Source organism: Sturnira hondurensis, unplaced genomic scaffold (genome assembly GCF_014824575.4).
Source record: "Sturnira hondurensis isolate 20B ecotype Veracruz unplaced genomic scaffold, ASM1482457v3 Scaffold0000396, whole genome shotgun sequence".
NCBI lineage: Eukaryota > Metazoa > Chordata > Mammalia > Chiroptera > Phyllostomidae > Sturnira > Sturnira hondurensis.
In genome coordinates this window covers 7,977,860-8,004,556 of record NW_028073027.1, presented here as the reverse complement: position 1 = coordinate 8,004,556, position 26,697 = coordinate 7,977,860, and the positions used below count along the sequence as shown (strand labels likewise).

The 26,697-nt window shown below is 42.9% G+C and overlaps 1 protein-coding gene across 2 annotated transcripts in view; it reads left to right on the top strand.

Annotated features, from left to right (window-relative positions):
* Positions 1–26,697, top strand: part of SLC9A9 (solute carrier family 9 member A9) — a 529,481-nt gene that overhangs the window by 24,032 nt on the left and 478,752 nt on the right. For both annotated transcript variants that reach the window (XM_037040394.1, XM_037040405.1), the window contains exons 3-4: positions 19,467–19,544; positions 21,105–21,181. In XM_037040394.1, coding sequence (XP_036896289.1) covers positions 19,467–19,544; positions 21,105–21,181 — 155 coding nt within the window. The remainder of the gene's footprint in view (positions 1–19,466; positions 19,545–21,104; positions 21,182–26,697) is intronic.

The window sequence follows — 26,697 nt, the reverse complement described above, 5'->3', positions numbered from 1 at the left end:
GATCTCACTGAGGTGGGGAGGGAGCCACACAGAGGTCTGGAAGAAGGGAATTTCAAAACAGAAGGCAAAACTAAACAACATTAGATGCCTATGCTTTCTGAAAGCCATTTTCTCCTTTCTAGAAGTCATTTTCTGCTATATTTGTCATCGTACTCAAGATAATTTGATGAATACAAAAAGCCCTGGCAAACTTATATTTGTTGCAGGAGAGAAGGGTGGAGGAGTAGCAGAGACCTCACCTTGGAGTGGGGAGGGCACAGGAACCGTGGGACTAATGGGAACACGGCGCCATGGAGACAGGCAGGCTCTGCGTGGCATCCAGGCCACTTCGGCAGGCTTGCCTTCAGAACGCGCAGCCTCGTCACAGGAGTTGTCCCACCACACTTAAGCCGGAACTCGAACACTCCAAACTGCAGGGTTCAGAGTTTTCCCAGACAGCGTGCCTTCACCAGATACGTTTGTGCGCGTTGGCACCTAGATACCGGCGCCGTGTTCTGAGACGGGACTGTGGATGCGGCCCTCAGGAAATTCTGACCACTGGGCAGAGGACTTCTTCATCCTTCTACACGCGTCACCGCCCAGGACTTCTGTCCTACAGCAACAGACCACTGGGCTATTCATTTGGGGCGGGGATTGAATTTAACCAGCTATTCAACTTTAATCATTAGCAATAAGCCTTGTTACTCAAAATAATGTAAAGGCTGTTGGTGACTATGTCCTCTTGACATGACACGTGGTCTGAGCACAGATCAGACTGATGTCTCGCCTACTCTCTCGGTTGGAAAGGAAGAGCGATGTGAAAATACAGGAGTAGGTTGAACGCTGGGTTTGGTGCTCCTTCTAACATGACAACATTTGGTAAGGGGAAGGGGGCTATGGGAGTAAAGGGGATGGCTTCCCGGGCTCCCGGCATCAAGCCCTAGAAAACACCCCAGACCATCATAGGCAGAAACACCTGGAATGCCCGCCCATCTTCCAATCACTCCTGCCTTCTGACTGTAGCCTGGTCTTGGGTCCTCTTAGGTCACTGAGCGCATGATGAGGGTTCTTAGGCCTTTGCAGCCTTGGCCATGTGTGGAAAACAGGATTTTATCCATCTGACCATCCATTTGTCTAGTTCCGGAAGGACTTGGTGTGGCTTTACAGACACCTTTCCTAGGAACTGGGGGAGCCGGCATAGCAAAGCACACCGAGGACACACCGTGGGCCGGTGCTTTGGGGTGCCGGCAGCTGCACGCTCCTCGGTACAGAAGGACAGGTTTCACGGCTGGGAGGCTGGGAGTTGGTGCCTGGGGGCTCTGATGCTGTTCTCTCCAGCCCCCTGTGCTTTTCAGTTCGAGATCACACAATTCAAGACCATGGTGATAATGTTCCCTGAGAGGCCAGTCTTTAAAAGTATGATTCATACCTTGTCATTTGATACTATTTTCTGTATTTATTATGTGTTATTCTTCAACAAAGTATCCCTCCTAAGTAACCTTTTTGAAAACGCCCCAAATAGTAATCTTTTAAGCATCAGCACATGTGTGGTGGGAAATGGTATATATGGTGATTAGGGGCCCCCTCTGCAGTCGGAATTCTGGGGTTCAAACCCCAGGTCTACCGTTAGCCTGCAAGATGATCTTTCTCGTGTGACCTAACCCCAAATGAAGCAATACTAGTACCAACTTCAAAAAAACTAAGTGAAATGGTTGGTATAAAGGGTTACTATGCCAGGCATGTAATAAGTTCTCAGTAAATAGTAATTATTTTTACTAACCACCAGGTAACTGCTGCATACTTCAAAGCACCAATTCCTAAATGTTCACCTATGCACCCACCCCATCAGTGAAACCCTCCTGAGTGTATGTGCGCCTGCTTATTTACAAATGGGAAGCCAGTGCTGCTGTGTGGCTGTATCATGTACATTACAAAGCAGCGTCAAACCAGAATTTCCAAAAGAGGGAGATAAAAATGAGATATACAATGTTCTTTATATATTCCCTAAGCATATGCACACCTCGACTCAGAAATCAGTAGAATAGCTCATATTTTACTAAAATTTTATTTTTATGTAACTATTTTTGATAACCCCATATTCTGGTTCTCAGCAGCACCATGTGTACAGGGGCCCTTGACCTCAGATAAGGGTGGCCTTGGGGCCCAATTAGCTGGTGGGAGCACTTGGCCCCACTCCATGTCCCCCCCCTCCCCCCGTTCTACTCCAACATCCGGGTCTCTTGTCTTAGAGCCCCACCGGTGGTCCTCCCGCTGTGTCTTAGCTGAGCTGTAAGTTGGCATCTGTATCTATGATGCTTGGATTAATAGCAGTCTCCTTGTTAGACTGTAGGCTCTGGACAGGGCTGTCTGTGGTCGCATGGTATTCCTAGCTCAGCTCGGGGCACTGGCATGTGGCAGACCCCCTTGTGTCCCAGTGGGTAGAGGAAATAATAAAGTGTCATCCTTGGCTTGCCAGAGGCCCCTTGGCCCCATCTCAGTTGCTGGCCTGGATATCCAACTGTCCATCCCAGATTCCCCTCACAGGGAAGTACCAGGGCTCAGTGATGCTTGTTTGCTACTCAGAGGGTTGAATTTCTGAAAGTCTCATCTCCAAATGATTGAGCAGGGCTGGAGGGAGAGAGAGAAAAGGAGGCTGGGCACAGGAGAGATAAACAGAGGGGGAGAAAGGGAGGGACAAAGACAGAGTTCCCCTGAGACTTTTCAGTCTGAGTAGATAAAACTTAAAAGGAATCTTTCCATTCTGCTCCCCTTTGCTTTGTTTCTTCTATTACATTAAACTGTGGGAAGAGTGCTCATTTATTATTGCTGGTCTCCAAACAGCGGTCATATGAGGTTCAGCCAACTGCCTTACCCAATTCTTCCTTAAGGTCAGGAAGCAGCTCCTTGTCAGTAGCCCATGCAGCCAGAGGGTGGGACCTACCCTGGCCAGCACAGGATGGTGGGCCCCCCAAAAGATCCACATTTGACTGGCCTTCCCCCATTCCATTTAAGCCAATCCTGTGTTGGGTGTCTCCCATGCCCCACTGAGGTCCACTTCTGATTACAAGACTAATAGGATACCATCTGTTTACAGAGTTCTGCCCCAGGTGGTGGTGTATGGAATAAGAATGGCTCACAGATTTGGGTGCTCTTCACCCATCTTTTGGACTGCTGCATGCTGGTTTCCATAGAAGCAGACTCTGCAGTGGAGCTGAGCAGACAGGAGGGTCGAGTGCCCTTCAGATCAGCACTGTCTGAAGGGAGGGTGGATGAAGTCTGAGCAGCTCAGGGAGATGTGAAGCTGGGATGCAGGCTAAGTCCTTGGAGTTAGAAGGCCCTTCTGAGTCATTCCCAGTTGGACTGAGTGGCCTGACTTCAAAAATACCAACCTGTTCTGTCTTCGGATGTGGGCTGCTTGGATGTGGCCTGGAGTGAGGAGGCTGTTTTCAGTCTTGGCAAACCCTGATGGGCTGGCAGGATTCCTCGCAACAGGGGAAACAAGGCCTCGGGGAAGGGGAGTCCCAGGATCGACACACAGGCCCTTGTTGGGGAGAAAAAAATATTCTGCTGCCTGTGTAGGTTCTTGAGTAGGGGCACCTCTAATAAAGGCCAGATTAACAAGAGAAAAACAAACAGAAGTTTATTAACATGTTCATTTCATATGTATGAGGGGGGACCCAATGAGCCTAGAATTTATTTATAAAAAATTGTGTGTTTATTCTTACATGTTTAAACTTTAGTCACCTTCAAAGTACTCTCCATTTGATGCAGTACACATTACCAAGGTGTTTTTTTCCACTGCTCAACAGTCTTTGAACTCATTGATTTTGATGCCTTTTAGTGCTTCTGGTGTTTTTTGTTTTACCTCTTTTACATTGGCAAAACATTTCCCTTTGAGGACTTTTTTGTTTCTCATTCAGGGAAACAAAGTAAGTTACTTGGGGCAAGATCAGGTGAATAAGGAGGGTGGGGCATGGGGGTCATGCTGTTGTTGTTCAAGAACTGCTGAACACTCAATGCAGTGTGGGCAGGTGGGCCCGTAAATCACCTGTCATGAAATGGGCAGATGCATTGGAAGAGTCTTCAGAAAAATTTGCTGAAGCCAAACACAGCCTCTCACAACAATGCCAGCTGGTACACTGATATAGATGGGTTCCTAGAACACCCACCTAGTGGAGGAAGCCTGTACTACAAGGTTGTCCAAACTTTCAGTGTCTCTGGGCCACACTGGAAGAAGAAGAAGAGTTTTCTTGGGCCACACAGTAAATACACAAACATTAATGAAAACTGATGAGCAAAAAAAGGTCCATGCATAATTTTTGTGATATCCACCACCTCAGATTAGCAAAAAACATCCTTACATAATAACCCTAATTATGCAGTGGCTCTTTTGATAATCTTTTAAAATCATTGAGCAGGTCCCAAGTTTGTGATTACTAACATAGAAAATGTACATATCTATGTAATAAAATATCCGTGATCTTAAAAAAATTTATTATACAAGTAAAAGAAAAGAGAGCAACATAAAACTAGTGGGGTGTTTGACCTTGCATTTGAGAAGCCAGTGCATCAGTACTTGGTTTGATAGAAGTAGCTGCAATTCTCAATGAGTTCTCAAGGGGCTCATCAGATATTTTGGTTCTAATTTTACTCTTAATGTATTTCGTTCTTGAAAATAGTTGCTCACAAATGTAGGTGCTGCCGAATAGTGATGAAATGAATAAGGCGTGATTGTGCATGCATGCATACAAATAGTGAGAATGTATGTACCTTTATTTCACTTAACATTGTGGCACATAATCACAAAAAATCTCATACTGTTTTAAGTAAATTTACAGTTTTGTGCTGGGCCACGTTCATAGCCACCCTGGGCTGCATGTGGCCTGTGGGCTGCAGATTGGACACCTCTGCTCAGCTACAAGTGGTCCACCCTCCAGAAGATAATTCCTTTTTGTTTTTTGGGGGGTTCTTCCCTGGTGCATTGGAGAAGTCTAGGGAATGATTAACTCAAAAAGATGGCTTAGAATTCATGTTCAACTAAAACAAATAAAGAAAGGTGTGGGGTGGCATATTTTTAGGAAGGTGACCAGGAAAAACACCGTAAACCGGGCAAGGTTGTTATGCCTTCCCCAATGACAAATTTCTTGTGATTTAGAATCATCCTTCTCTTCCTGGTACCAAGAAGGAGACTGCCCGACAAAAAGAGGTTTTCCTAATGTAAATTTCCCCTGCAAAAGGGTAATTACAAGCCTATTTTCAGGGCGTATCCAGTGTGTGCTGCTTCTAAAAATAATCAGTTCAAAATACTATTTATGCCAAAAAGGCATATTTTGGGAGGGCATGTTTTGGTCTCTTATGCCTTCTGTAGGCTAGAAACCTGTGTACAAGTTATGTGTTCAAGAATAGCACCTAAATTATGAGTTAACACATGATGGGGGGAAATGACACTGCGGGAGACTAGAAGCAGCTTGCCCCAGCTCTTGAGAGCTGAGCATTTAGTAAACGCCTTATTTTTCACTTTACCAAAAAGTCCTTTTCCATGTGACGATTGTATTAAAATTCCACTCTTAGAGCTTCATATCTTCAGCTTAAACTCTGGGTGTAAAGATATATCACTTATATCTTGAGGTGATATAGGAAGTATACAATGTTTTTGTCTTTGTCCCTTTGGGCAGTCATAACAAAAATATTATAGCCTGAGTGACTTAAACAACAAGTGTTAATTTCTCACGGTTCTAGAGGCTGAAAAGTCCAAGATTAAGGTGCCAGCATATTTGGTGTCTGATGAGAGCAAGCTCCCTGATTTGTACATAGATGGCTGTCCTCCTGCTGTGTCTTCACATGGTGGAAAGGATAGGAGAGATCTCTCGGGTTTCGTTTATAAGGGCACCAAGCCTTTTCACGAGGGCTCCACCCTCATCACCTAATCACCTCCTAAAGCCTCTGCCTCCTAATACCGACCTCTTGGGGGTGGATTTCAACATACAAATTTTGAGGCAGCCCAAATATTCATTGCTACTTCTAACATTGAGACCTTGGACAAGTTGACTTCTCATGTTTTTCTTTATCTCTAAAACAGGAATTCGTGATACTCACTTTGGAGGATTGCTTTTCAAAATAAATGAGAAGTTATGTTTGGTGTTAAATGTGTTGTAAATAATTGCCCTACTTCACATCTGCCCTTGACAAGCTTGGTTCCCCCTTGGGAAGAAGTCTGCAGTGGGGATGATAAAGAACCTTCAGGGGTGTTTTTATGCACCATTTTAAAGGCAAATGCACTATTTGAAAAACTGGTTATTTTAATTTGAAATCAGGTTGTTTTGCATCCACTTTTTGCTGATTTCAGCTCCTCTCCTCCGCTCCCAGGCCCCTCAGGTGTTCCTGCCGTGACTATGGCTCTTGCTGACTCCATCCTTCCCTGTCCTGCTTCCCCAGGCCTCTTGCTCCCGAGAGGACTTATAATGGGGAAGCTGCACACACTTCAAAGCTAAGACACACGAGATAATGCAAACTCAGACACATTATAAGTCAAAAAAGAAAGCCTGTGGGACTTCAATGCTTCTGTATGTTCTGAGAGTTACAAAGCACAGGGAAGTGCTTGGTTTAGTTTCTCTTGCCTTTAATTTAGAGATCAGCAGGATTAGGATCAATTCCCAATTGGTGGGGAGTGCGGTGAGGAGGGGAGAAATTCATTCTTGATTTGTAGGTTTCCATCACTGTTTGGATGCTTTTTCTTTTGTGATTCTTACCTGAGTACTGAGGAACGAAAATTCTTGGTGATTCGGGGAACCAGCCCTACCTGAGATCCACCTGTTCTCTTCTCTTCTCTCACTGATAGTGAGTCGGTCTTGGAATGGAGTCTCACTATCATGGCTGTAGCTGGTGGGGGAGGTAGGTGACCCACACAGGAAAGGGAAGACCCGCAATGGGCCAACAGCCAAATCAAGTTATGGACAGTCCATGAAAAGGCCTGGAGTTTGGGTGTCTAGGGTTAGGAGTGGGAAAGCCTATCTTTTGTCTTTTAACTGGGACCCAAGAGTGAAGAGGGGCGGGATGAGGGATTAGGCCAGGACAGTAGGCATTACCTGAAACTGTTCTTACTTTTCACAGCTCCATGCTGCCAACTCAAGTCAGTATGTACAGTTATGTGAGTAAAGAACCATAAAGGTAACAGACATAAGTTCATCTTTCAAGAATCTTGCACAGAAACAGGAGAATTTATAGCTCTCAGGGACTGGGAGCTATGGCAACTACCTGGAAAATCTAGATAGCTTTTATGTATTTGCAACTAATGAAGACACATCCGACCATGGAGTGGGTGACCTGAGCCAGCAGGTGGACAGCTGATGGAATTTTGTAGTTTGGAGGGCGCCCCTGGGGCTGTATTGCTTGATTCAAATGACACTTACGAGCTGTGTGAGGTTGGGCAAGATAATAAACCTCCCTAAAATTCAGTTTCCCCATTGTAAAATGGGATATTCTAACTACTTTGTAGGGTCATTGTGAGTTGCAAATGGAAAAATACATGTAAAGCATGTAGAATAGTGGCTGGTTCCTAGTAAGTTCTCAAAATATATTAATTGCTAGTTGTGTTATTGTTATTGTTGTCAACAAAGTGGTGAGCCACCATTAGGATCTAGGGGGTGAGTTAAATATTGCTGCTTACAATGTATGTGTCTTTGGGAAAATCATTAACTCTCTGAGCCTTGGTGCCACCGCTGTAAAAATGGGGTATTTATCTTATAGGGCTGTTGAGAAGAAAAAATGAGAGACTATCTATGAAGGCTCTTTTAAAACTGTAATAATTTTATGAGAATATTACATTGTTACTTTTTAAAAAATTGCTATTATAATTAATTGACAAGTGGTAGCTATACCAGTCTATAAATGAGGCAGACAGACCCTTGACTTCAGCCCTGTCTAAATTATGGTGAGTGTGCATTCTTTTTTCCAAGGCAGTGGGTTACTTCCCAATGCTTTCCTTATTGCACTGCCCACCTCATACTCCCTGTTATTCCTAGAGGCAAACATACGTGGCCACCATCCAGGTCTCAGTGGGAAACCGATGCCCCATGACTTGGTCACGACTGATGTGCAGCAGAACCGATCTTAGGACAGGTCTTCTGACTCTGAGTTCAATGTTCTTTTCATAGCCCCATGCTGCCAAATATTCAGAATTATGTAAATGTTTTATTTTCAATTTTCCACTTAATTTTGCGTGGAGTTGTAGATACTGTCTGCCTCCAATAAAATACCAGTGATTACATCTGTCATTCTGCATGCATAATGTTCACAATAGTGTATTTCTAACTTTCAGAATTTTATTTACTTGAAAAGAAATATTCTCATGCTTTCTCAGTGTTCATTTGTGGATATTAAATTTTTCTCTACATTGTTCTCTCACCATTTCTCTATAATCTAGTTCTGTTCCTTCAAACTTTAATAGAAAATTTGTATGTTTCTGAGATCCACTATTTTTAACCACTGACATTCATTATATGAAGTATTCTATTTGGGGGACTATACTCAGTCTTGCAGTAATTTCTGAAAAGAATAAAAATAATAATAAATTTGGACATGGCATGGGTTAACCATTTAACAAACACTTATTGCTTACCTAATAGATTTTATATCAGACTCTTTCAATATTTTATCAAGCTGAAAAATCATAACAAATCAGGGTCCTCAATTCTTAACTTTTCTATTATCATCATCATTATTATTATTAATCTTCTATCCTCAGCCAAGGACATACTTATTGATTTTAAAGAGAAGGGAAGGGAGGAAGAGAGAAAGAGAGAGAACACTGATGTGAGAGAAACAGCAATCACTTGCCTCTTGCATGTGCTGTGACTGGGAACTGAACCTGTGACTTTTCAGTTTATAGGGCAATGCTCCATCCAACTGAGCCACACTGGCCAGGGCACCTCATATGTTATTTATTACCTTTTATCTCTAACTTTTTAAAAGTTTCCATTATATTTCAGATATTCATAATTCTTTGTTGCTTTAAAAATATCTGTGTTTTTTATTAGTGATTCTACTACATTTGTGGTATAACGACCTAAATGATCACTTTACAAGATCTTCATTTGAGGACAGGAAAATTTCTTTTTTTAAGGAAGAACTCAAATGATCTCATAACATTTTGCAAATACTGTAAATTTTGCTCAGTTCCCACTTACTCTTTACATAATTTTTTCTATGTAGATTAAACCAAATGATCTCTAAACCTTTGTAACATGCTTTATTAATTTTTATCATACCCTAAACCTTTCCTCAGGCTTTGAAAAATGCAGAGTGAGGGATGTACGTGTGCTTGATTTTTGAGTTGTTTTTAAATTTAGTATAACTAATGCTTCAGTGACTGTATATACATGGTTGTATAAAGCTTTTCCTATATTTTGAATTATTAAACAGGATGGCCATTGGATAATAGACATTAAATATTTATTAGAGTGAATGTTTTATGAATCTTTGAAAACGCACTGGACAGTGGCAGATGAGCAGATGGAAATTGGTGGGGTGGGGGTGAACTACCAAACACTTACGAGTATCTTTGGGACAAATGACTATTCATGTGGGAGAACAGTAAATTAGATTCCTATTTCACATATATAACTAATGAACTTGGGACGGATTATTAAAAACTTAACTGTAAACAGCCAATAAGATAAAACTTTAAGAGAAAGTATATTTATGCCATCAGGACAGGGAGAGATTTCTTAAAGACATTACCAAAAGTCGAAATCATAAAGTAAAAATGGAATTTTACTATATTAAAATGAAAAGCTTTTGCATGAAAAAGACACCATTGATAAAGTTAAAAGACAAGTTAAACAGTTTAAAGAAGTGAAAGAATAGATGAATATATGTGAAATATAAATAACCAAAGTGAAAGAGTAACCAGATTTATTAAAGAACCTATTTCAAGAGAAAAAGTTATACTGGGCAAAAAACATAACCCAAAAACTCGCTAAAGAGATATCACAAAAGGCCAGTAAACAAGGAAGATATGCTCAGTCCCTTAGTAATGGAAAATGCAAAACGAATAATGTGATATCAGCTCATCCTCATTTGCTGGCAAAAATTAGAAACTTGTCAATATTAAGTGTAGGCCAGAGTGTAGGGAAATGGTCTTACACTGTGCCATGGGAGTGTGAGGGGTGTCATTACTTTAAAGTAATTTGGCAATGCCTAGTGAAGTTGAGATTTATAAACCTTATTATTCAGGAGTTCTACCTCTATTTCCTTTTTAAAAAACTTTTGTTCCTTAATTGATTTTAGAGAGAGAGGAAGGGAGGAAGAAAGACAGGGAAAGAAATATTAATGTGAGAGAGAAATACCAATTGGTTGCCTCTTGTGCACACCACAACTCGAGACTAAACCTGCAACTCAGGAATGTGCCCTGACCTGGAATCGAACCTGTGACCTTTCGGTTTGCAGGTTGATGCCCAATCAACTAAGCCACAACAGCCAGTGCTATCTCTATGTATTCTCCCCTTCTAGAGAAACTTTTACATGTATACAAAGATATCAGCACAAGATTATCATTTCCATTATTTTTAATAATAGCAAAAAATGGGAAATAACCTGACCTAATTCCCTTGTTCAAGAAGGGGAAAAACGATAATGATATCTTCATGTGCTAGAAAGCTAGCTATATAGCAGTCTAAGTGAATGGGCAAGAGACACACGTAATAATGTAGCTCAATCTTAAAATCAGTGTTGTTAGGTAACAAGAATGCAAAAGAGTATTTGTTAAATTTCTGTGAAACTTTAAAATACACATATAATGCTAATTATTGCTTATGGAGGTATACTTGTATTTATGAAGTATTAAGATATAGTTACAGGCCCTGGCTGGTGTAGCTCAGTGGATTGAGCGCGGGCCTGTGAACCAGACGATCGCAGTTCGATTCCCAGTCAGGGCATATGCTTGGGTTGCAGGCCAGTTTCCGGCAGGGGTCAGTTCCCTGCAGGGGATGCACCAGAAGCAACCATACATTGATGTTTCCTTCCTCTCTCCTTCCCTTCCCCTCTAAAGATAAATAAATAAAATATTTAAAAAAAAGATATAGTTACAGAAAGAACACTTTCTAACTTCAGGGCATTGCTTACTTCTGGAGAGGGTTGCTGGGGGCAGGGGGGTGGTCTTTAACTCTGACATGCCATTTAAAACGTGTTTAAAACAAAATTCAGAACATTATAACACAATCAAGGAGAGAGCTCTTGGTTAGGATTTCTAAATTCAGGGTGCCTCAGAGTGACCCCTTGACCTTTCACATGTCCTTTAAGATTTCTGGGGGACAATATTAGGTCAAGGTCACAAACATTTTTTAAGCACAGGACTCCTTCATTCAAGGAAAACATGAGTGAGTGCAACACTGCGCACAGTGTGCACAACAAGTGAGATCACAGTTGCTCAGACAGCGACCAGAGGGCAGGGCCAGGGGGCACCAGGCGTCAGTCCCCACGTCCTCTGGCCACCACCTTCTCCACAGAGCCTGGAGGTCGGCAGAGGTCAGTTTGCAAACCTCAGCCGGCTGCTGAGGTGTCTTCTCCCTCTGATGGCCTGTGCGACTGTCACACTAAGTATTTTTTTTTGTCTTTCACTATTTATTTTTTTAAATTTATGTAATTATTATTCAAGTACAGTTTTCTGTCTTTTACTCCCATCCAAGCCCCCCCAAGTGCTCCCCACCTCCCTCCCATTCCCCCCCGCCCCGACCACCACCTTAGTTTTTGTCCATGTGTCCTTTATACTTGTTCCTGTGAATCCTTCCCCTTTTCCCCTGTGATTCTCTTTGCTCTCCCCTCTGGTCACTGTCAGCCTGTTCTGTATTTGAGTGTCTTTGGTTATATTTTGCTTGCATGTTTGTTTTGTTTAGGTTCCTGTTAAAGGTGAGATCATGTGGTATGAACCTAACCTAACAAGCGAACAAACACTAAGTATTTCTTAAACACTCACCTACATGAGGTAACACTTATTTCTCGGGCTAGTGCCTGCCAAGCACCGGGCTCTCTAGGAAACACCTGGAATGAATGAGAGGAGGCTTTCTATGGTGAAGAACCATCTCCTAATATGGTCAGTTCACAGATTTGAATGTTGGGCATAGGGTTTCTCCCGTTTTACAAAATGTTTGTTTGTTATCTTTTTGGCTGCTCTCATTACCTCCTCACCTCCCTTGACTTACCACCGCCCCACCCCATTTCTGGCCTCCTTGCTCCCCCGCCTCCTCCTCTGTGGCCTGCATCCTTTGTTTCCCAGCTAGGGGCCCTGGTCAGGTTCCTGACACAGCCTGCCATGTGGCCCCCAACCCAGGGCCCAGAGCCCACTGTTGCTGAGTTCTCCGGCTCACTCTTTCCTCAACCCTTTGTGCCCACTTCTGGGTTGTAACCAGTTGAAAAGGATCAACAACCACTTTCTAATTAGGAAATCCAGAGGATTTCTGCTGGGTGCTCAGACTTCTCTCCTCAGTCATGGGCATCGCAGTGGGGTAGGTACAGTCAGCTGCCCCTGTCATTCCCCCAGACAGTGAGGCCCAAAAATGGAAGCTCATTTTGCTTTTCATTCTTGCCTTTCTCTCTTCATGTATTACATTTCAGATAAACAATAAATAATTGGGGGAAAATATGTCCCAAATGCAGTAGGATTATTCTGAAAAAGTGTTGTCTGTCTGAGGTTGCGATGGAACGGGGTGGCCTGTACTGTCATTTGCTCCCTCAGGCAGCCCAGGCAACTCTGAGCAGGGAGCACCCCTCCTTCTGCCCCTCCCTGGCTTCCCGTGGCTCCAGCTTCGTTCTCCTCCTCGTTCTGTTCCTTCACTGTCTCTGTCCACAGCGGTTGCGCTTCTCCCCTGTCCAGCGTTCTGTCCCTGGTCCTCCTCATTTTTCTGCAGCACTCACTCCCTCAGACTGCCCATCTACACCCGTGAAATCACTTATGCTGATGATTCTGGAGCATTTCTCTTTAGCTCTGACCTTTCCACCAAGCGCACGTCTCCAAGTTTCTCCCAGACCCCTCACACTCGGTGAGCTGAGGCCTCAGTTAGCCCTCAGCTTTTCTTCCCATCTTACCTCTGCCAAGTCAGCTCCTCCCCAAGCACACGTGCTGTGTCACGCACTCAGGTGCAGAGACAGGGTACCTTCTGGGGCTTTTCCTTTTCACCTATTTCACCTGCAAGCCCGGCTAATCCTCCTGCCACAGCCTGGCTTGTCCGAAGTAAAGACTTGTTGAATGAATGAATGTCTTCTGGGTTTGTCATTTCCTTTCCACTCCGTGACAGTCACCTTCAGTCACATCATCATTACCACGTGCTCCTTTGGGTACCGACTACCCAAGAGTGGTTTTCCTTCATCCAGGCCCATTTTGAGATTCCTTCAAACAAATCTACCCAACACATCTTATTTTTTTTAAAAAAAGAAAGTGCCTTTATATCTGAGTAGATAATACATTTATGTGGCTCAAGGTTCCACAGGTTCAAAAGGGTATGCTGGAATCTCAGAGGGGTCATTGAGTATCTCTTTTGCCCACCTGATTTCGAAACTAGTTGAGACACAGATACAGGAAGATAGATACTTTCTCGTTTTCCCCATGAGAAAGATGGAGATCAAAAGCTGGGTGAAATAGAGCTGGCTTGTCATCTTTCCCTCCTGAATCAGAAAGACTTACCCGTCCAGCCACAGACCCCGCTGGACAGCATAGGCCTCCTGCTGGGCTCTGCTCTTGTAAAAGCTGAGGGAGGTCTGGAGGGACCGGGCACGTGCGCTTTCAGTAAGCTGGCTGATTCCATCACGGGGGCCGGGGGGTGCTGAGCGGCATTCTCTCAGTTCTTTTTCTCTAACTCGCTGATTAGACCAGTCACTCCCTTTCCTGGTGTGGGACCAGGCCCAGGAGCATTGCATCCCACCCAGTGCTCCCCAGATGGCATGCTGATGGGTTACAGGTGCACCATGGGGTTTCAACCGCTTTGTCCTCAGGCCCAGGATGGTCAGAGCCTTAGTCTCACCTTTTCAGCCCTCAGTAGCCTCATAAGTTCCCCCCCCCTTTGACTCAAGACAACCATTTCCTGTGTGTCACTATAGCACAGGTGTTGGGGTGCACCACTCTGAGCAGTGGTTCCTTTGTAGCCATAGGTATGAAGGACAGAGAAAGTCACCCTCATTAAGTACACCCAGAAAATCCTTCCATTCCCACCCCTTTTCTGCCACCAGGTTCTCCTCCTTAACCTTCTAGGTGGAAACCAATAGTATATATACTTATGTATATATGTTACAAGTAAATGATAGACTCCCCCTTTTTTACTCAAATCATGGAATAGGCCAAATGCTTTAACAAACTACCCACAGATCTCAATGATGTAACACAATAAAGGTTTATTTCTCGCTCATGCCTGGACCCAGTGAGAGGAGAACTACAGTCTCCTCCAGGAACCACCAATTGTCATAGTGTCCTTTAATCATAGTGTCACTTTAATCTGAAGTCCCTGTGGCTGTGGGACTTCTGCCAGAAGCTCTCTATGAGCCAGCAAATGCAGGAAGACAGAGAGCACTGGAGATCTAGGGAGTCTGGGGGGCAGGTCAGGAGAGGTCTCCATGGCGTCCGTCCACACTCAGTTGGCCAGACCTCTGTCATGTGGCCCCACGTGACCACAAGGAAACGCAGTCTACATGTCCAGGCAGGAGAAGATGGACATGGGGTGTGGCGGGCCCACATCAATTTTTGTCATGCACACCAGCATGCTATTCTACCCCTTGCTCTTTTGGCTTGACAACAAATTTTAGCAGCAACCATATCAGTTCCTCAGCCTTTCTAACGGTTGCACAGGAGTCAGTTTTACGGACGGCACCGTAATGCCTTCAACCAGTCCAAGGTCCGGTCCTCCTCGGTGCTTTCTTTCCCCCCCATTCTTTTACCTGCAATGAATGTTCTTGGCCCTATGTCATTCCACACGTGTGCAGGTGTATCTGCAGGACAGATTCTCAGATGAGGTGCTGTTTATGACACGGTATGGACACTTTGATGCCCATTGCTGAAGAGTCTACCAAAAGATGCACAGATTGACACTCCCAGTAGCCAGTTCATTGTTTCATACACACAATTTAAATCCATCTCTGTTGTTTCAGAGGGAGCATCACAGTCCGGGGAGTGTCATGAGCCACACGCCCATTCCCCAGGCCTTACCCTCCTCTTCGGTCTCTCAAGAGTCCTAAGTGTCCATTTCTATTCCCCAAATATGCCCTGTGCCTTCTGTCCTCAACACATTGTTCCAGGGTTTTTTTTTTCATTTTAGATTCAAGTACAGTGAATACTTCTTGAGAAACAAACAGGACTGGTACTAGGGAGAATCCTATGCACCTGTCTCTGCATTTAATTTACAAAAGCAACTCTAAGAAGTAGGTGTTTCCTTGCCCATGTTGCAAATGGGGAAACTGAAGTTCAGAGAGACCAAGGTCACTTAATCTGCATCCGCTATATTTTCATCAGATACTCTGAATCTATTCTTTCTCCCTCCCCAGTGCTTCTCACAGCAAATCGTATCCCGTACAGAGGAGAGGAAGTGCCCACCCTCGAGCCATCCCAAAGCTGCCTGCCCCGAGGGAGTCTCGATCTCTTTGAAGTCTCCTATCTGTACTAAAAAGACACGCACATTGGAATTTCACTTTTTAATATAGCTGCATTTATTTTACTATTTTAAATACTTCAAATTACTTGCTCTTATGTACAACTAAAACCCCAGGAAGCTGCCAGTTTCCTCGGTGGCTCGAGAAGCTGGCCCACGGCCCCCAGGACAGACAAAGGAGCGGGGTTCTGTATGTTGATGCTCTACAGAGCGTGTCCTACCCAATTCAAGATCCAGCTCCTGTGCCGTTTCAACGTCGAGCACCCCTGTGGGGCCACCAAACCCAGACTGCTGTCTCTGTCCTAGAAAACCATTACAGTTTAGCTCCCTGCCTCCTGATGAAATCGCACAGTATCTTTTTTTCCATTCAGTTCACCTATCACATATCTTGAAGTACTTTTCAGCAGAGAAGGGACTTGTTAAACTTTTAATGAACAAAGCATCGGAGATGATGGAATACATCATTGTGTTAAACACTTTCACTTTTCCAAAGGACTTAGGAATTGCTGAAATAAGGAAAGCCTACTTCTGAGCCTCAAATTCCCTTAAACACTCTTAAGTCGTGCTTTAGCAATTATGTTCTCTTGGTGTTCCCTCAGAAAGAACACAGTTAGTTTGCCCACGCATACACACCTCATTCCCAGTGACATCCTGTCATGCTGTCTGACGCAGGGCACACCATGCGTTCTGGTCCTGTCTCTGGAAAATGGGGATGATTGCATTTGCCAGCTACCACTCAGGAATGTTGTCAGAGTTGACGAAATAATGTTTTTAAAGTGCCACTTTGGAAGTAATATGCCACATAAATCACAGTCCTCTATAAAGGTTGTTATTTTAGTGCTTATTTATTAAGTAGCTGGGTAAAACACTGATATTTCTTCCCAGATAAGTCATATTGAGTTACTGGGGGGCCTTAATAATCAGGCCCAAACAGAATTGTATATCTGTTTTTTTCGTATGGACTTGAGGATGAAACTGGGTACATGTTCTGTGGAAGTTTTCAAGTTGATTATCTCCGTGAATGTAGGCCAAGGCCACGGTTCACCTAACCCCAGTGCACATATGAGGTAACAGGTGCCACTCCTGCATCCTGGGGAACACAGTAATGTTTTGGTGTCCCCCGTTGTCTGAATTTAAGAAAAATCAAAACCCAATATTTAAAAACCTCACAGCTTTTGTGAGGCATCCATAAATCTTCCATCTGAGAGTCTCAAGTCTGTTGTTCCAAATTAGCCACACCTTGTATAAGATGGTAGACCATCTAAAAATGGAATGATAGGATTTTTAAACTAGCAGCTGTTTATAAATGTATCATCCAATAGCAGCTCACCACAGATGTGAAAATAAAATAATTCACTTCTTCAGCACTAGCTTCCAGTTTAACTATTCAGTAACTTGCGTGGCCAGTGTCTCCATGGTGTGTGGTATAGTTACACAGAATTTTCATCATCACACAAAGTTCTACTGGACGGTGCTGGTCTGGGAGATTTATATCTCAAACAACTAGTGTCTTCAGCTAAAATATTTTTACCTTTCTGCTTCTCCCATTCACCCCATCTTAGATATTTCCCCCTTGTACTGAAGGATTTTCATTGTTTGGGCCTTAAAAGCAGTCTCGTCTCCAATGCCATGGTTTGAACGTAGAGAGAACGGCATGTGGAACCACCATCTGGAGGTTGGTGCAACGCAGACCCAGCCATTTCTGAGAAATTGTCTGGGTTTGGAGTCACTCCCAGATCTCTGATTTAGCAGCTCCTAAGCTTCAGCTAGTCAGAGAGCAACACAAATCTGTTTTGCATATACAAATAAATCCTCATGTGCTGCACGCCATTCCCAGGCACCAGTTTCCTCTGGCTGCTCCAGAAAACACAATCCAATAGCACATTAGTTAACCTGCATGCCGGGAATGGGCATTCTGCTTATTGAAACGTTCTGGCTGAATGATCCACCTGATTTTTGCAGAAAAACTGCCGCGGCGGGGATTTTCTCTCCAAGACGTGATGTTGCACCACCGGCACTGTGTCTGCCACATGATCACAGCTGCATGGCCTCTTCCCTCCAGCTCTCGGAAGTACATGTCTTTGCTGAAAACTTTCAAATGTGCAATTGACATACTCTCCAAGAGGCCTCATAAAAATAAATCAACAAGGCTGTTTCAGATTATCTTGGAAAAAATAGTAAACTTAGAAGGAAAAGTAAGATCTTTGCCCAAATTTGACACAGTTATAACTTTCAAGAATTCCTGATAACAGGGCAGTTTTTTAAAAAAATAGTAACTTTGAAATACTTAACCACATATTTTCTTTTCTTTAGTAATAAATTCTTAAAAACGCTTAATAAATGGCAAAGCTGTAAGGGCTTTACAAATATTAATTCATTTAGTTTTTATAACCACCTTAGAATTAGATATCACAATTATTATAGTCATTTTAAGGATGAAGAGACTGAGGCAAGGAGAGGTGGGTGAGCCATCACTGACCTACCCGTACACGTGGTTGAGCATCAGTGGGTGAGTACTTAGGTCTATGAGAGGGCTCTTCCTTCCTCCACCGCCCCTTCCTACCGTTAGGTGAGTGGAGTGGCGGGGTCAGTTTGGGGACAGGAGATGATGGACTCTGGCAACACTCAGTCTGATCTGAATCAGAAAATGGAGTCAAGAAAGGTTTTTCTTAATTTCCATGTAATCCATACTTATATTGTGTGAGAATATTATGGATACATACATACTTCATTTCATCTGAATAGATGCAACTCTCAACAGCAATTTTTTTTCAATTTAGAAAATATATTTTCAACAATGAGCTAGCACTAGCTGGGATGGAAGCAACACAGAATTGACTAAGGCATCGTTATGATCCTGGATAAGTTCCCATTTAAGGGGGAAAGAGTCAAACACAAAACAGTAATTCCATAACGTGCGCCGTGGAGCACGTATGCTATATGGAAGACCCAAGGTGCAGAAAGAGCACAGAAGAGAGGAGGGTCAGTTTTAAACAGGAAATCAAAGCATGAGAGAGGAATAGCTTTCGAGATCCCCCTTTAGAGATGAGTAAGAATTCAGGCATAGAAGGGAAAGGAAATTAGAAATTACAGTTGTCAAGTGTGAAGTCCATACATCTACAAGATTTTGATGAGTACCATGCTGGTAAGAAGGCCTTGGTGGTAAAGTAACGAATGCAGTGTGTGCATGTATGGGGGGGGGGGGGTTGGGGAGGAGGAACAGAGTGGTTCTAAGGAAGGTTTAAAGAGTAAATGTTTTCATTTTTGGACTACCCAGCTACTGGCTTCAAAAATTTCTACAACTCATTTCATTGTACTTCACACCAAGTGAAATTTTTTGAGATCAGTTTTACTTTGGCATTGAAATAAAAGCCAATGAACTAGACAGTCCATTTTCACTTTAAAGTGTGTTTTTTTTCCACAGAGGCTAAAAATATTTAAAACTTTGGAATGGGATAAAGTGGGGAAAATATTTTATTTGGCAAAAATTTAAATAAGTTTTTGTCAGGAGCTAAAATGTTTGAGTACTACCAATTCCTTTGACCAGAAAAAATAAAACAAAGTGGAGTAAAAACATTTAAAATATGAAGAATAAAAAACTAAGCAAAATAAAAGGAAAAAGGATTTCTTTGTCCAGAGACGTCTCATCCAGGCTTGTTGTCGTCGTCAGCTGTGGAATGGAGGAGAGGCTTTCCCTTTAAAATGTTACTTTACAGTTACATTTTCATCTCTGCTCATTTAATAGCATGTCCACCTGCCTCCTACAGCCTTAGAGAAGGTGATCTAACTGCATTTTAAAAACACACTTTCTGTGTGGCCTGAAGGAGCATCTCTCTGACTGCACCTTGTGTTTTCTGGCAGATGACATTTGATCCAGAAATCTTCTTCAACGTTCTGCTGCCACCAATCATATTCCATGCAGGATACAGCCTGAAGAAGGTAAATGGACAGTGATCGTTTTCCTCTTTCATCATTAATTAGAGAATATTACCAGCCGTGCTGAGAAAACAGTCATTCGATGGGTTTACCTCTTTGATAAGAATGTCATTGTCTTAGATTATGTGATGCAGATGGAAATCTGACATGCTTGCAGTTCTCTCAAACCTGGTCTGGCCATTACATTGGCCATTAGTCATGTGTAGCATTAAACCTTTGAAATGTGCTAGTCTGAATGAAAATACCTTCAAGTGTAAAATATACATTGGATTTCTCAGATCTAGTATTAAGAAAGAATGTAAAATATCTCAATAATGTTTTATATTGATCTCATGTAGAAATGATCAGAAAAATCATTTGGGGTATGTAGGTTTCATAAAATACCAAAATTCATTTTGCTTTTTAAAAACATGGCTACTAGAAGATTTTAAATAACATACGTGGCTTACATTATATCTCTACTGCACATTGCTATTCTAGATGGCAGGAATCACAGAGCTGGCTGTTAGGGACACTGGGTTTATCCATCAGGGTGAGAGAGCTCACGCATGCTTGGTTAGCACTCAGCTGGCGTCGCTCAGAGAGGAAGCCCGGTTCCACAGTTTCGGTGCTCTTGCCTGCCATTGCTTGGGTCCAGCCTGCACGTGCACGGCTGTTCAACTAGTGATCGAGTGACAGCTGGAGTGCTGGCAGCCACTGTGCCTCGGAGCAGGGCTCTGGCCTCTCCGAGTGTTGGGAGGCTGAGGCATCCAGGCTCTGTGCTGCCGCCTGCCCGCTGGCATTCCTGGGCCCTCCACCTTGGCCTGGCAGCCCCACTGCCAGGTGTCAGGAACTTGCTCGGCACAGGCCTAGTTTTCTCCTGGACTCAGGCTCCCTCTTGCTGCCAGGTCTGACAGCGCAGGTCCCACTCACAGAACCGGGAGGGAGTTTTCCCCAGCAAGCACTGGAGAAGATTGAGAAGGATGGGTTCCTTCAGGCCATTCTTCCACATCTTCTCCCAGTACTAGGTGTCATTTTGTGTGAGTCTTGAAAATAAACTGTTGTAAGTGATTAAAGTTTTGTTTCATAACACTCAGAGGACATATAAGTCAGAAATCCAATAATAAAGGTCAGAAGGCAACTTACATCTTTTGGAATAGCATTTTTAAAATGCTAAAGGGTTCCAATGACAACAAACTTCTTAAAAACTCTCCTTTCAGGCCCTGCGTGGACATGGCTCAGTCCCTTCCCTTTGTCTCAGGTCTCACCAGGCCAGCGAGTTGTTTCTCGCATCTCTCCTTCATCATTTTCCACGAGTTTTCTCTCCTTACTTTTCTGAGATACCTCTGTCCTTTGCAGTATAGATTGGTTAAGAGTTATTGTGCAGCAAGACCAGAAACAGAGACTCCAACAACAAAATCCGCCTGAGCAGTGAGGGACAGGAGGGGTGGTGAAATGCATACATTATTTAATCTCCTGATATACTAAGAAAACATACTAATGTACAACATATATATATATATATATATATATATATATGTATAATTATACATATAATATAATATATATATTTTTTCTCCCCAGAGACACTTTTTTCAAAACTTAGGATCTATTTTGACCTATGCCTTCCTGGGAACAGCCATCTCCTGCATCGTCATAGGGTAAGTGACACTCAGAGCTCAAGTTCCATGAGACTGGTGCGCTGGCGACCTCTGGCAGGAATCTCGCACTTCCTGGACCCACGGTGTCCGGGTGAATTGTCTGTTCTTTTTTTCAGCATATCACATCTTTACACATTTTTCTGATTCACTTCCAAGCCTTCTGACCAACACAAGGTTTCACATCAAAGCAAACTGAAATCTGATGTTCTCCGTGAGTTTTGGACTCCTGACTTGGGGAATGTGGATAACTTGGCTTGAATTATGTGAAGCACATTGCACTTTTCTTTTTTATTTTGTCTTGAATAACACAGATAAGCACACTGCATTCTTTTTCCATCTGCTCTGAAAGGCGCTCTCTGCATTTGCCAGGGGTACAGCAGTAGCTACCTGTCCAAGGTTTTCTTTCTAAGGGGAAGTGTGGAAGAGAGCAGTCGGACTCAGGCATCTCCAAATATTAGCAGCATTGTTTAACAGTGGGATGGCTTTTCACTGGTATATGGGCATACAGGCTTGTTTCTTTCTCATTATATATTATTGGCTTTGCTGGTGAAGCTTAAATCTAACTATATAGACTCTGGCCTATAGCTCATCATAAAGCAAAATGTGGTACAAATGGTAAAGCCAATTATAATTCACTTATACTTTTGTCCAACGTAGTAAATCTCCACTGCAGAAAACATATCCAGATGCTGTGACTAATGATGGGGATGTCAACCCCACCCTTGAATCTTACTGTGTACAACTGCTAAGTCCCTAACACAACAAACTGAACATAACAGCACACACTAGTCCCTCATCCAGCCCTTCCCTTGTGAATGGCTAGCATGTCACTGGAAGGCTAAGGGTTTGTCACTACTTGTATCTGAAAGCAAGAGGTGGGGGTATGTTGAATTCTTTGTTACATTTTTATTGATTCAAGCCCAGAATAAATCGGGCTCCCTTATATGAAAATGTCCAGCATGCTTAGAGCAGTGAGGAAGCTGAAAATTTCACACCTGAAAAGGTGGAGGCTTACAGGAACGCGGACTGGGGAGCCTCATCAGGTCTGGACACTTAAGGGACTTTACACTGTTTGTGAATGAGAGGCACAGTGGGCCTGATCCTTCTTAAAGTGTGCTCAGCAGAGGGCTTTCTGTTCCCTGGGTCTGCCATAGCTAACTATTCAAAGTTCCAAGTTGGCAAGGGCCTTAGAGGTCTGTGTTATTAAAGCCCCTCATTCTGGAGAGGAAGAAAGTAGCATCTTGAAAGACTACTTAATCATCTTAATCATTATAGTCATGCAGTTAAGACAGAATTCAGAACTTCAGCTTCTGAGCCAGTAGGTCTTACCATTACCCCTTCTTTTTTAAAAAGATTTTATTTATTTATTTTTAGAGAGAAGGAAGGGAGGGAGAAAGAGAGGGAGGGGAATATCAATGTGTGGTTGCCTCTCATGTGGCCCCCACTGGGAACCTGGCCTGCAACCCAGGCATGTGCTCTGACTGGGAATCGAACTGGAGACTGTTTGGTTCAAAGCCCATGCTCAGTCCACTGAGCTACATCAGCCAGGGACCCCTTCTTTTTATAGCAGTTTCTTTGAATTTCTACACATCTTATAGATTGTTCCTACACAGGGACAGAAGGCTCTGAGAGGTACAGCCTATCAATAAATGTTCATTTATAGCAGAGATTGATTTTTATCAGTTTTATAATATAGACATCTGAAAATGAGAATGCATCCAATTCCTAAACTTGTAGACAATGCTGTCAACTTTTGGAATAATCGGTTTCCATTATTTCCCTGTTTCCTTTGTGTAACAAATTTTGAGTATATTTAAGTATATGCATTTATATAATATGCATTGACTGTCATGAAAAATATATAAATCTAAGTGTGACAATATGTAGTGTGTGCATATGTGTGCGTGTGTTATATAATTGAATTGTATAAAAAACATAAAGAAATCTGGCGATATTTGTTTCCTGGAATTGAGAACCTCTTCTAATTGATTGTAAGAGTGAAATCAATGACTTACATCGGAAAGTGATTTGAATAACATTGAAACCATGTTATTTGTTTGAACTGAACATAATCTGAATGGCAAATATCTGCAGGGAGTCTTCTTAATGTGGGTCATTAAAGTGCAGGCGGGACTGATTGTTAGTTTAAAGCTTTGGGGACCTTCCTAGCAATGTAAAGGACGCCACTGGAGAGCTTTAGCTGGAGGCTGAGAAGGGCAGATCTACACTTCCGGAAGGTCATTCTAGCGAAGGAGAAATTTTTAAGCGGGGAAAAGATGGCAGGCAGGGTGCCATGTAAGGGGCAATTTCCACAGACTGGGTTAGAAGTGGGGAGGGCCTGGCCTCAGGCAGGGGCAGTAAAGGTGGACGTGCTGTCATCAGCCAGGTGAAATCCTGAGGGAAGATGGGGCCAGTGTGTGGAGTGAGAAAGAAAAGTACCCAGGCAACAACACTGCTGGAAGAGGGGCCCATAAAAGACCAAGAACCACTGGGCCTAAGAAACGCGATGATAACCATCAGGGCATGTGTCTGGAACTCAAGGGAAGAGGCGGTGGGAGGGGGTGGACAGTGTTTGACATGGCAAAAGTCAAGTGAGATGGGAACTGGCGTATCCACTGGATTCCCCCAAGGAGGTGATGAGTGACTTAGCACTTACCCTGCGGCAGAAATAAGAGAAAAATAATGGAAAGGCTCATTGTTTTGCACACTGTGTGACAAGAAGCAAAGATTTACTTTATGCTGTTTTCTCCAGATACAATTTCAAAACTTCTGGAGGAAAAGCACAAACCTAAATTCATACCAAATTGACACTTTCATAACTTGTGACTCCCACTGACCTTAGAAAATGGCCTGTTATGTTTTTCTGATAAGTTAATGCTAATAAAAACAGCACAACATTTATTGAGTACTTGATAGGTACTATGCGTATTTTAGAAGTATTTTACATGGGTTATTTCTTTTAATCCTCAAAATAATCCTGTTAGATAGATACTGTTATTATCCTTATTTAACAGTTGAGACAGCTGAGGATTAGAGAGAAGGACAGAAAGTCAGAATAGAGTTAGTATTAGCAACCAAATAGTTTGGCTCCAGGGTCAACATTCTTAATACCCAAAATGCATTTACTTCTGTATCTTACAGGCAGGAAAAGTAAAATGTAATTAAAGTAAAAGATACAATTGTGTAAATCAGTGAGCATTTACTGACATGCCACATTTTTCTTCATTAGCTCTGTGGTAGTTCTCACAGACAAAGATTTTTATTTGGAAATCCCATCCAAAAGGAATTCATGTTTGTAAGAGGTAGGGATGTCTGAGTTTGTGCAAGTATACTTGCTGGATGTGGGCAGAAGGAGGGATTCAGGACAGAGGGTAAGACTGGATCCTGAGAATAATTTCAGAGAGCAGGGAGACTCTGGGTAGTCAATGATGGAGAGGGATGAGGTAGTTGGATTTTTCCTGCCATCAGGTGCGTTAGTCCTGGTGGGTGTGGTTAACGCTGTGCAGGGATCCAAGGTGGAGAGCAGTTTCAGAGAGCAGTGTAAGAGGATGTTGGAACCGAAGTGCTGGAGAGTCAGCGGACACAGGGCCGTGAAGCCTGGGGTCAGAAATTCGCAGGACCTCGCAGGCCCTGAGGAGAGCTGGAGAGTCATGAGTGAAGACTCAGCTAGGGGGCCGTGGTCTTCTGCAGGGAAGGACATCTGTCCAAACTGAAGGTTGGATTTAACACTGCACTCTAATGCTGTATGGGAATTGAGATCACTGGGTCCATTCAAATCAAAGAGGTCTTAATTAAGTTCTGTTAACCTCACATCATTTCAGAAATTAGACCCACACTGTCTACTATTATATTTAATATTACACGGGAACCTTTAACAATATCCCTTTCAGTAATAAAATCATTTTAACATTTTAAGAATTTTAAGGATGTACTGTTCTTAAAGAATTCAGACAGCTTTTCCAGTCCTCTCCTCCATTTTTCTACTTAAGAACTATATTCAATTCATCTCTGGTTTTGTTTATTTAAAAAAAACTCACATATTTGAAACATTTTCCGGTTCCTGTGCTCCACCTTTGGGAACTCTTCCTGTACCTTTGAGCCCGCCTCCCCAGCCTGCTGTGCCATGGGAAGGTGTCATCATGATGACAGCCTCATGCTTCCTGTCACACACGCAGCTTCTCCTGGGGACTAATTAGTTATCAGTGAAGTTCTTCTTTTTAAAGAAGCAATGAAAATGATCTTTAAAATCTTTTGTGTGTATGGATTTTAAAAAATGCCATTATTTCCCAGATATTTGGAGAAAGAGACGTGGGTCTAAATGATGAAGAACAGTCATTTATTTTAAACACTGCTCATTTTTTAAACCTCATCCCCTGTGCTGGATAGTGACTTGTGTCTTTTACACACATTATCTCATTTTATTCACCCAATGCCCCTCAAGACAGGTATTGTTTTTAGCTTTATTTTACACATAGGGAAGCTGAGTTCGAGACTAGCCCAAGGTTACACAGTAAGGAAATAGTAGTAAATAGCAGTCAGTCTGACTTCAGAACACACTCCTTTGTCTCCCTCCTTACATGCTACTTTAGTATTCTTATAGTGTTTTACAGCAAATGACTACATCTGTCAGACCAACCAAGCTCTCAATAATTTCAGAAGTTTACATTTATCATGATGGCTAACAATTATGAAAAATCTGAATGTCTAGAACTGAGCTCTGAGTATAATTGTACGGTAGAAATGGAACCTGTCTTTTCTCACTGAAGATAGTTGGAGGGGTGATGTGAATCATTTTCCTTAGTTAAAGTTCTGGGACTTGGGGTAACTCACTCTGGAAATCCTGGGTTTGGAAATGTTGGGTTGCTCATAGTATTCATACCAGCATCCTTGGGAATGTTTGTTTTCCTGTTAGGAGCCTTAATAGACACAGTACAGAAGCCATGCCAGAAACTCTGTCCTTGTGTTCATGAGGTATAGGAGTGAGGGGCCCATGGAGGCTCTCGCCCTGCCGTCTTGTGTCATTGTGCCCCGTGACATGGGGACCTTCAGGCCTAAGTCCCCTTGGCTCTGGTTCTAGAATCGCTGTTGCTCTGTTCTTGACTGGTGAGTCTTAGTCGTTGCAAAATGCTGACTTCTAAACCTGGAAGAAGGGACATTTGCTAGTCTAGGACCAACACCTGAGGAGGCATGGTTCGTTGAGGATGATCACAGCCTCAGCGTCCAAGTTCTAACCCTGGGAAGAGAACAACTTCCAGTGGAATTCTTCACTCAGGAAACATGGACCCTGAGATGACAGAAGGATGTCAGGGAAGCAGTGAACTGCTTTCAAGTACCCAGGAATTTTTCATGGGAGGAAGTCTGAGTAGATTTCAGTTTCATAAGCTTTTTCTAGGGAATTACAATTTACAAAACACAAAGAACCAGTGTGTTTTTCATGAGTCTGCACAAAGAGTTAGGAAAACTAAGGTTTTACATATCTCCACATATAATTAGAACTGAAGAATTCTCTAGGCTGC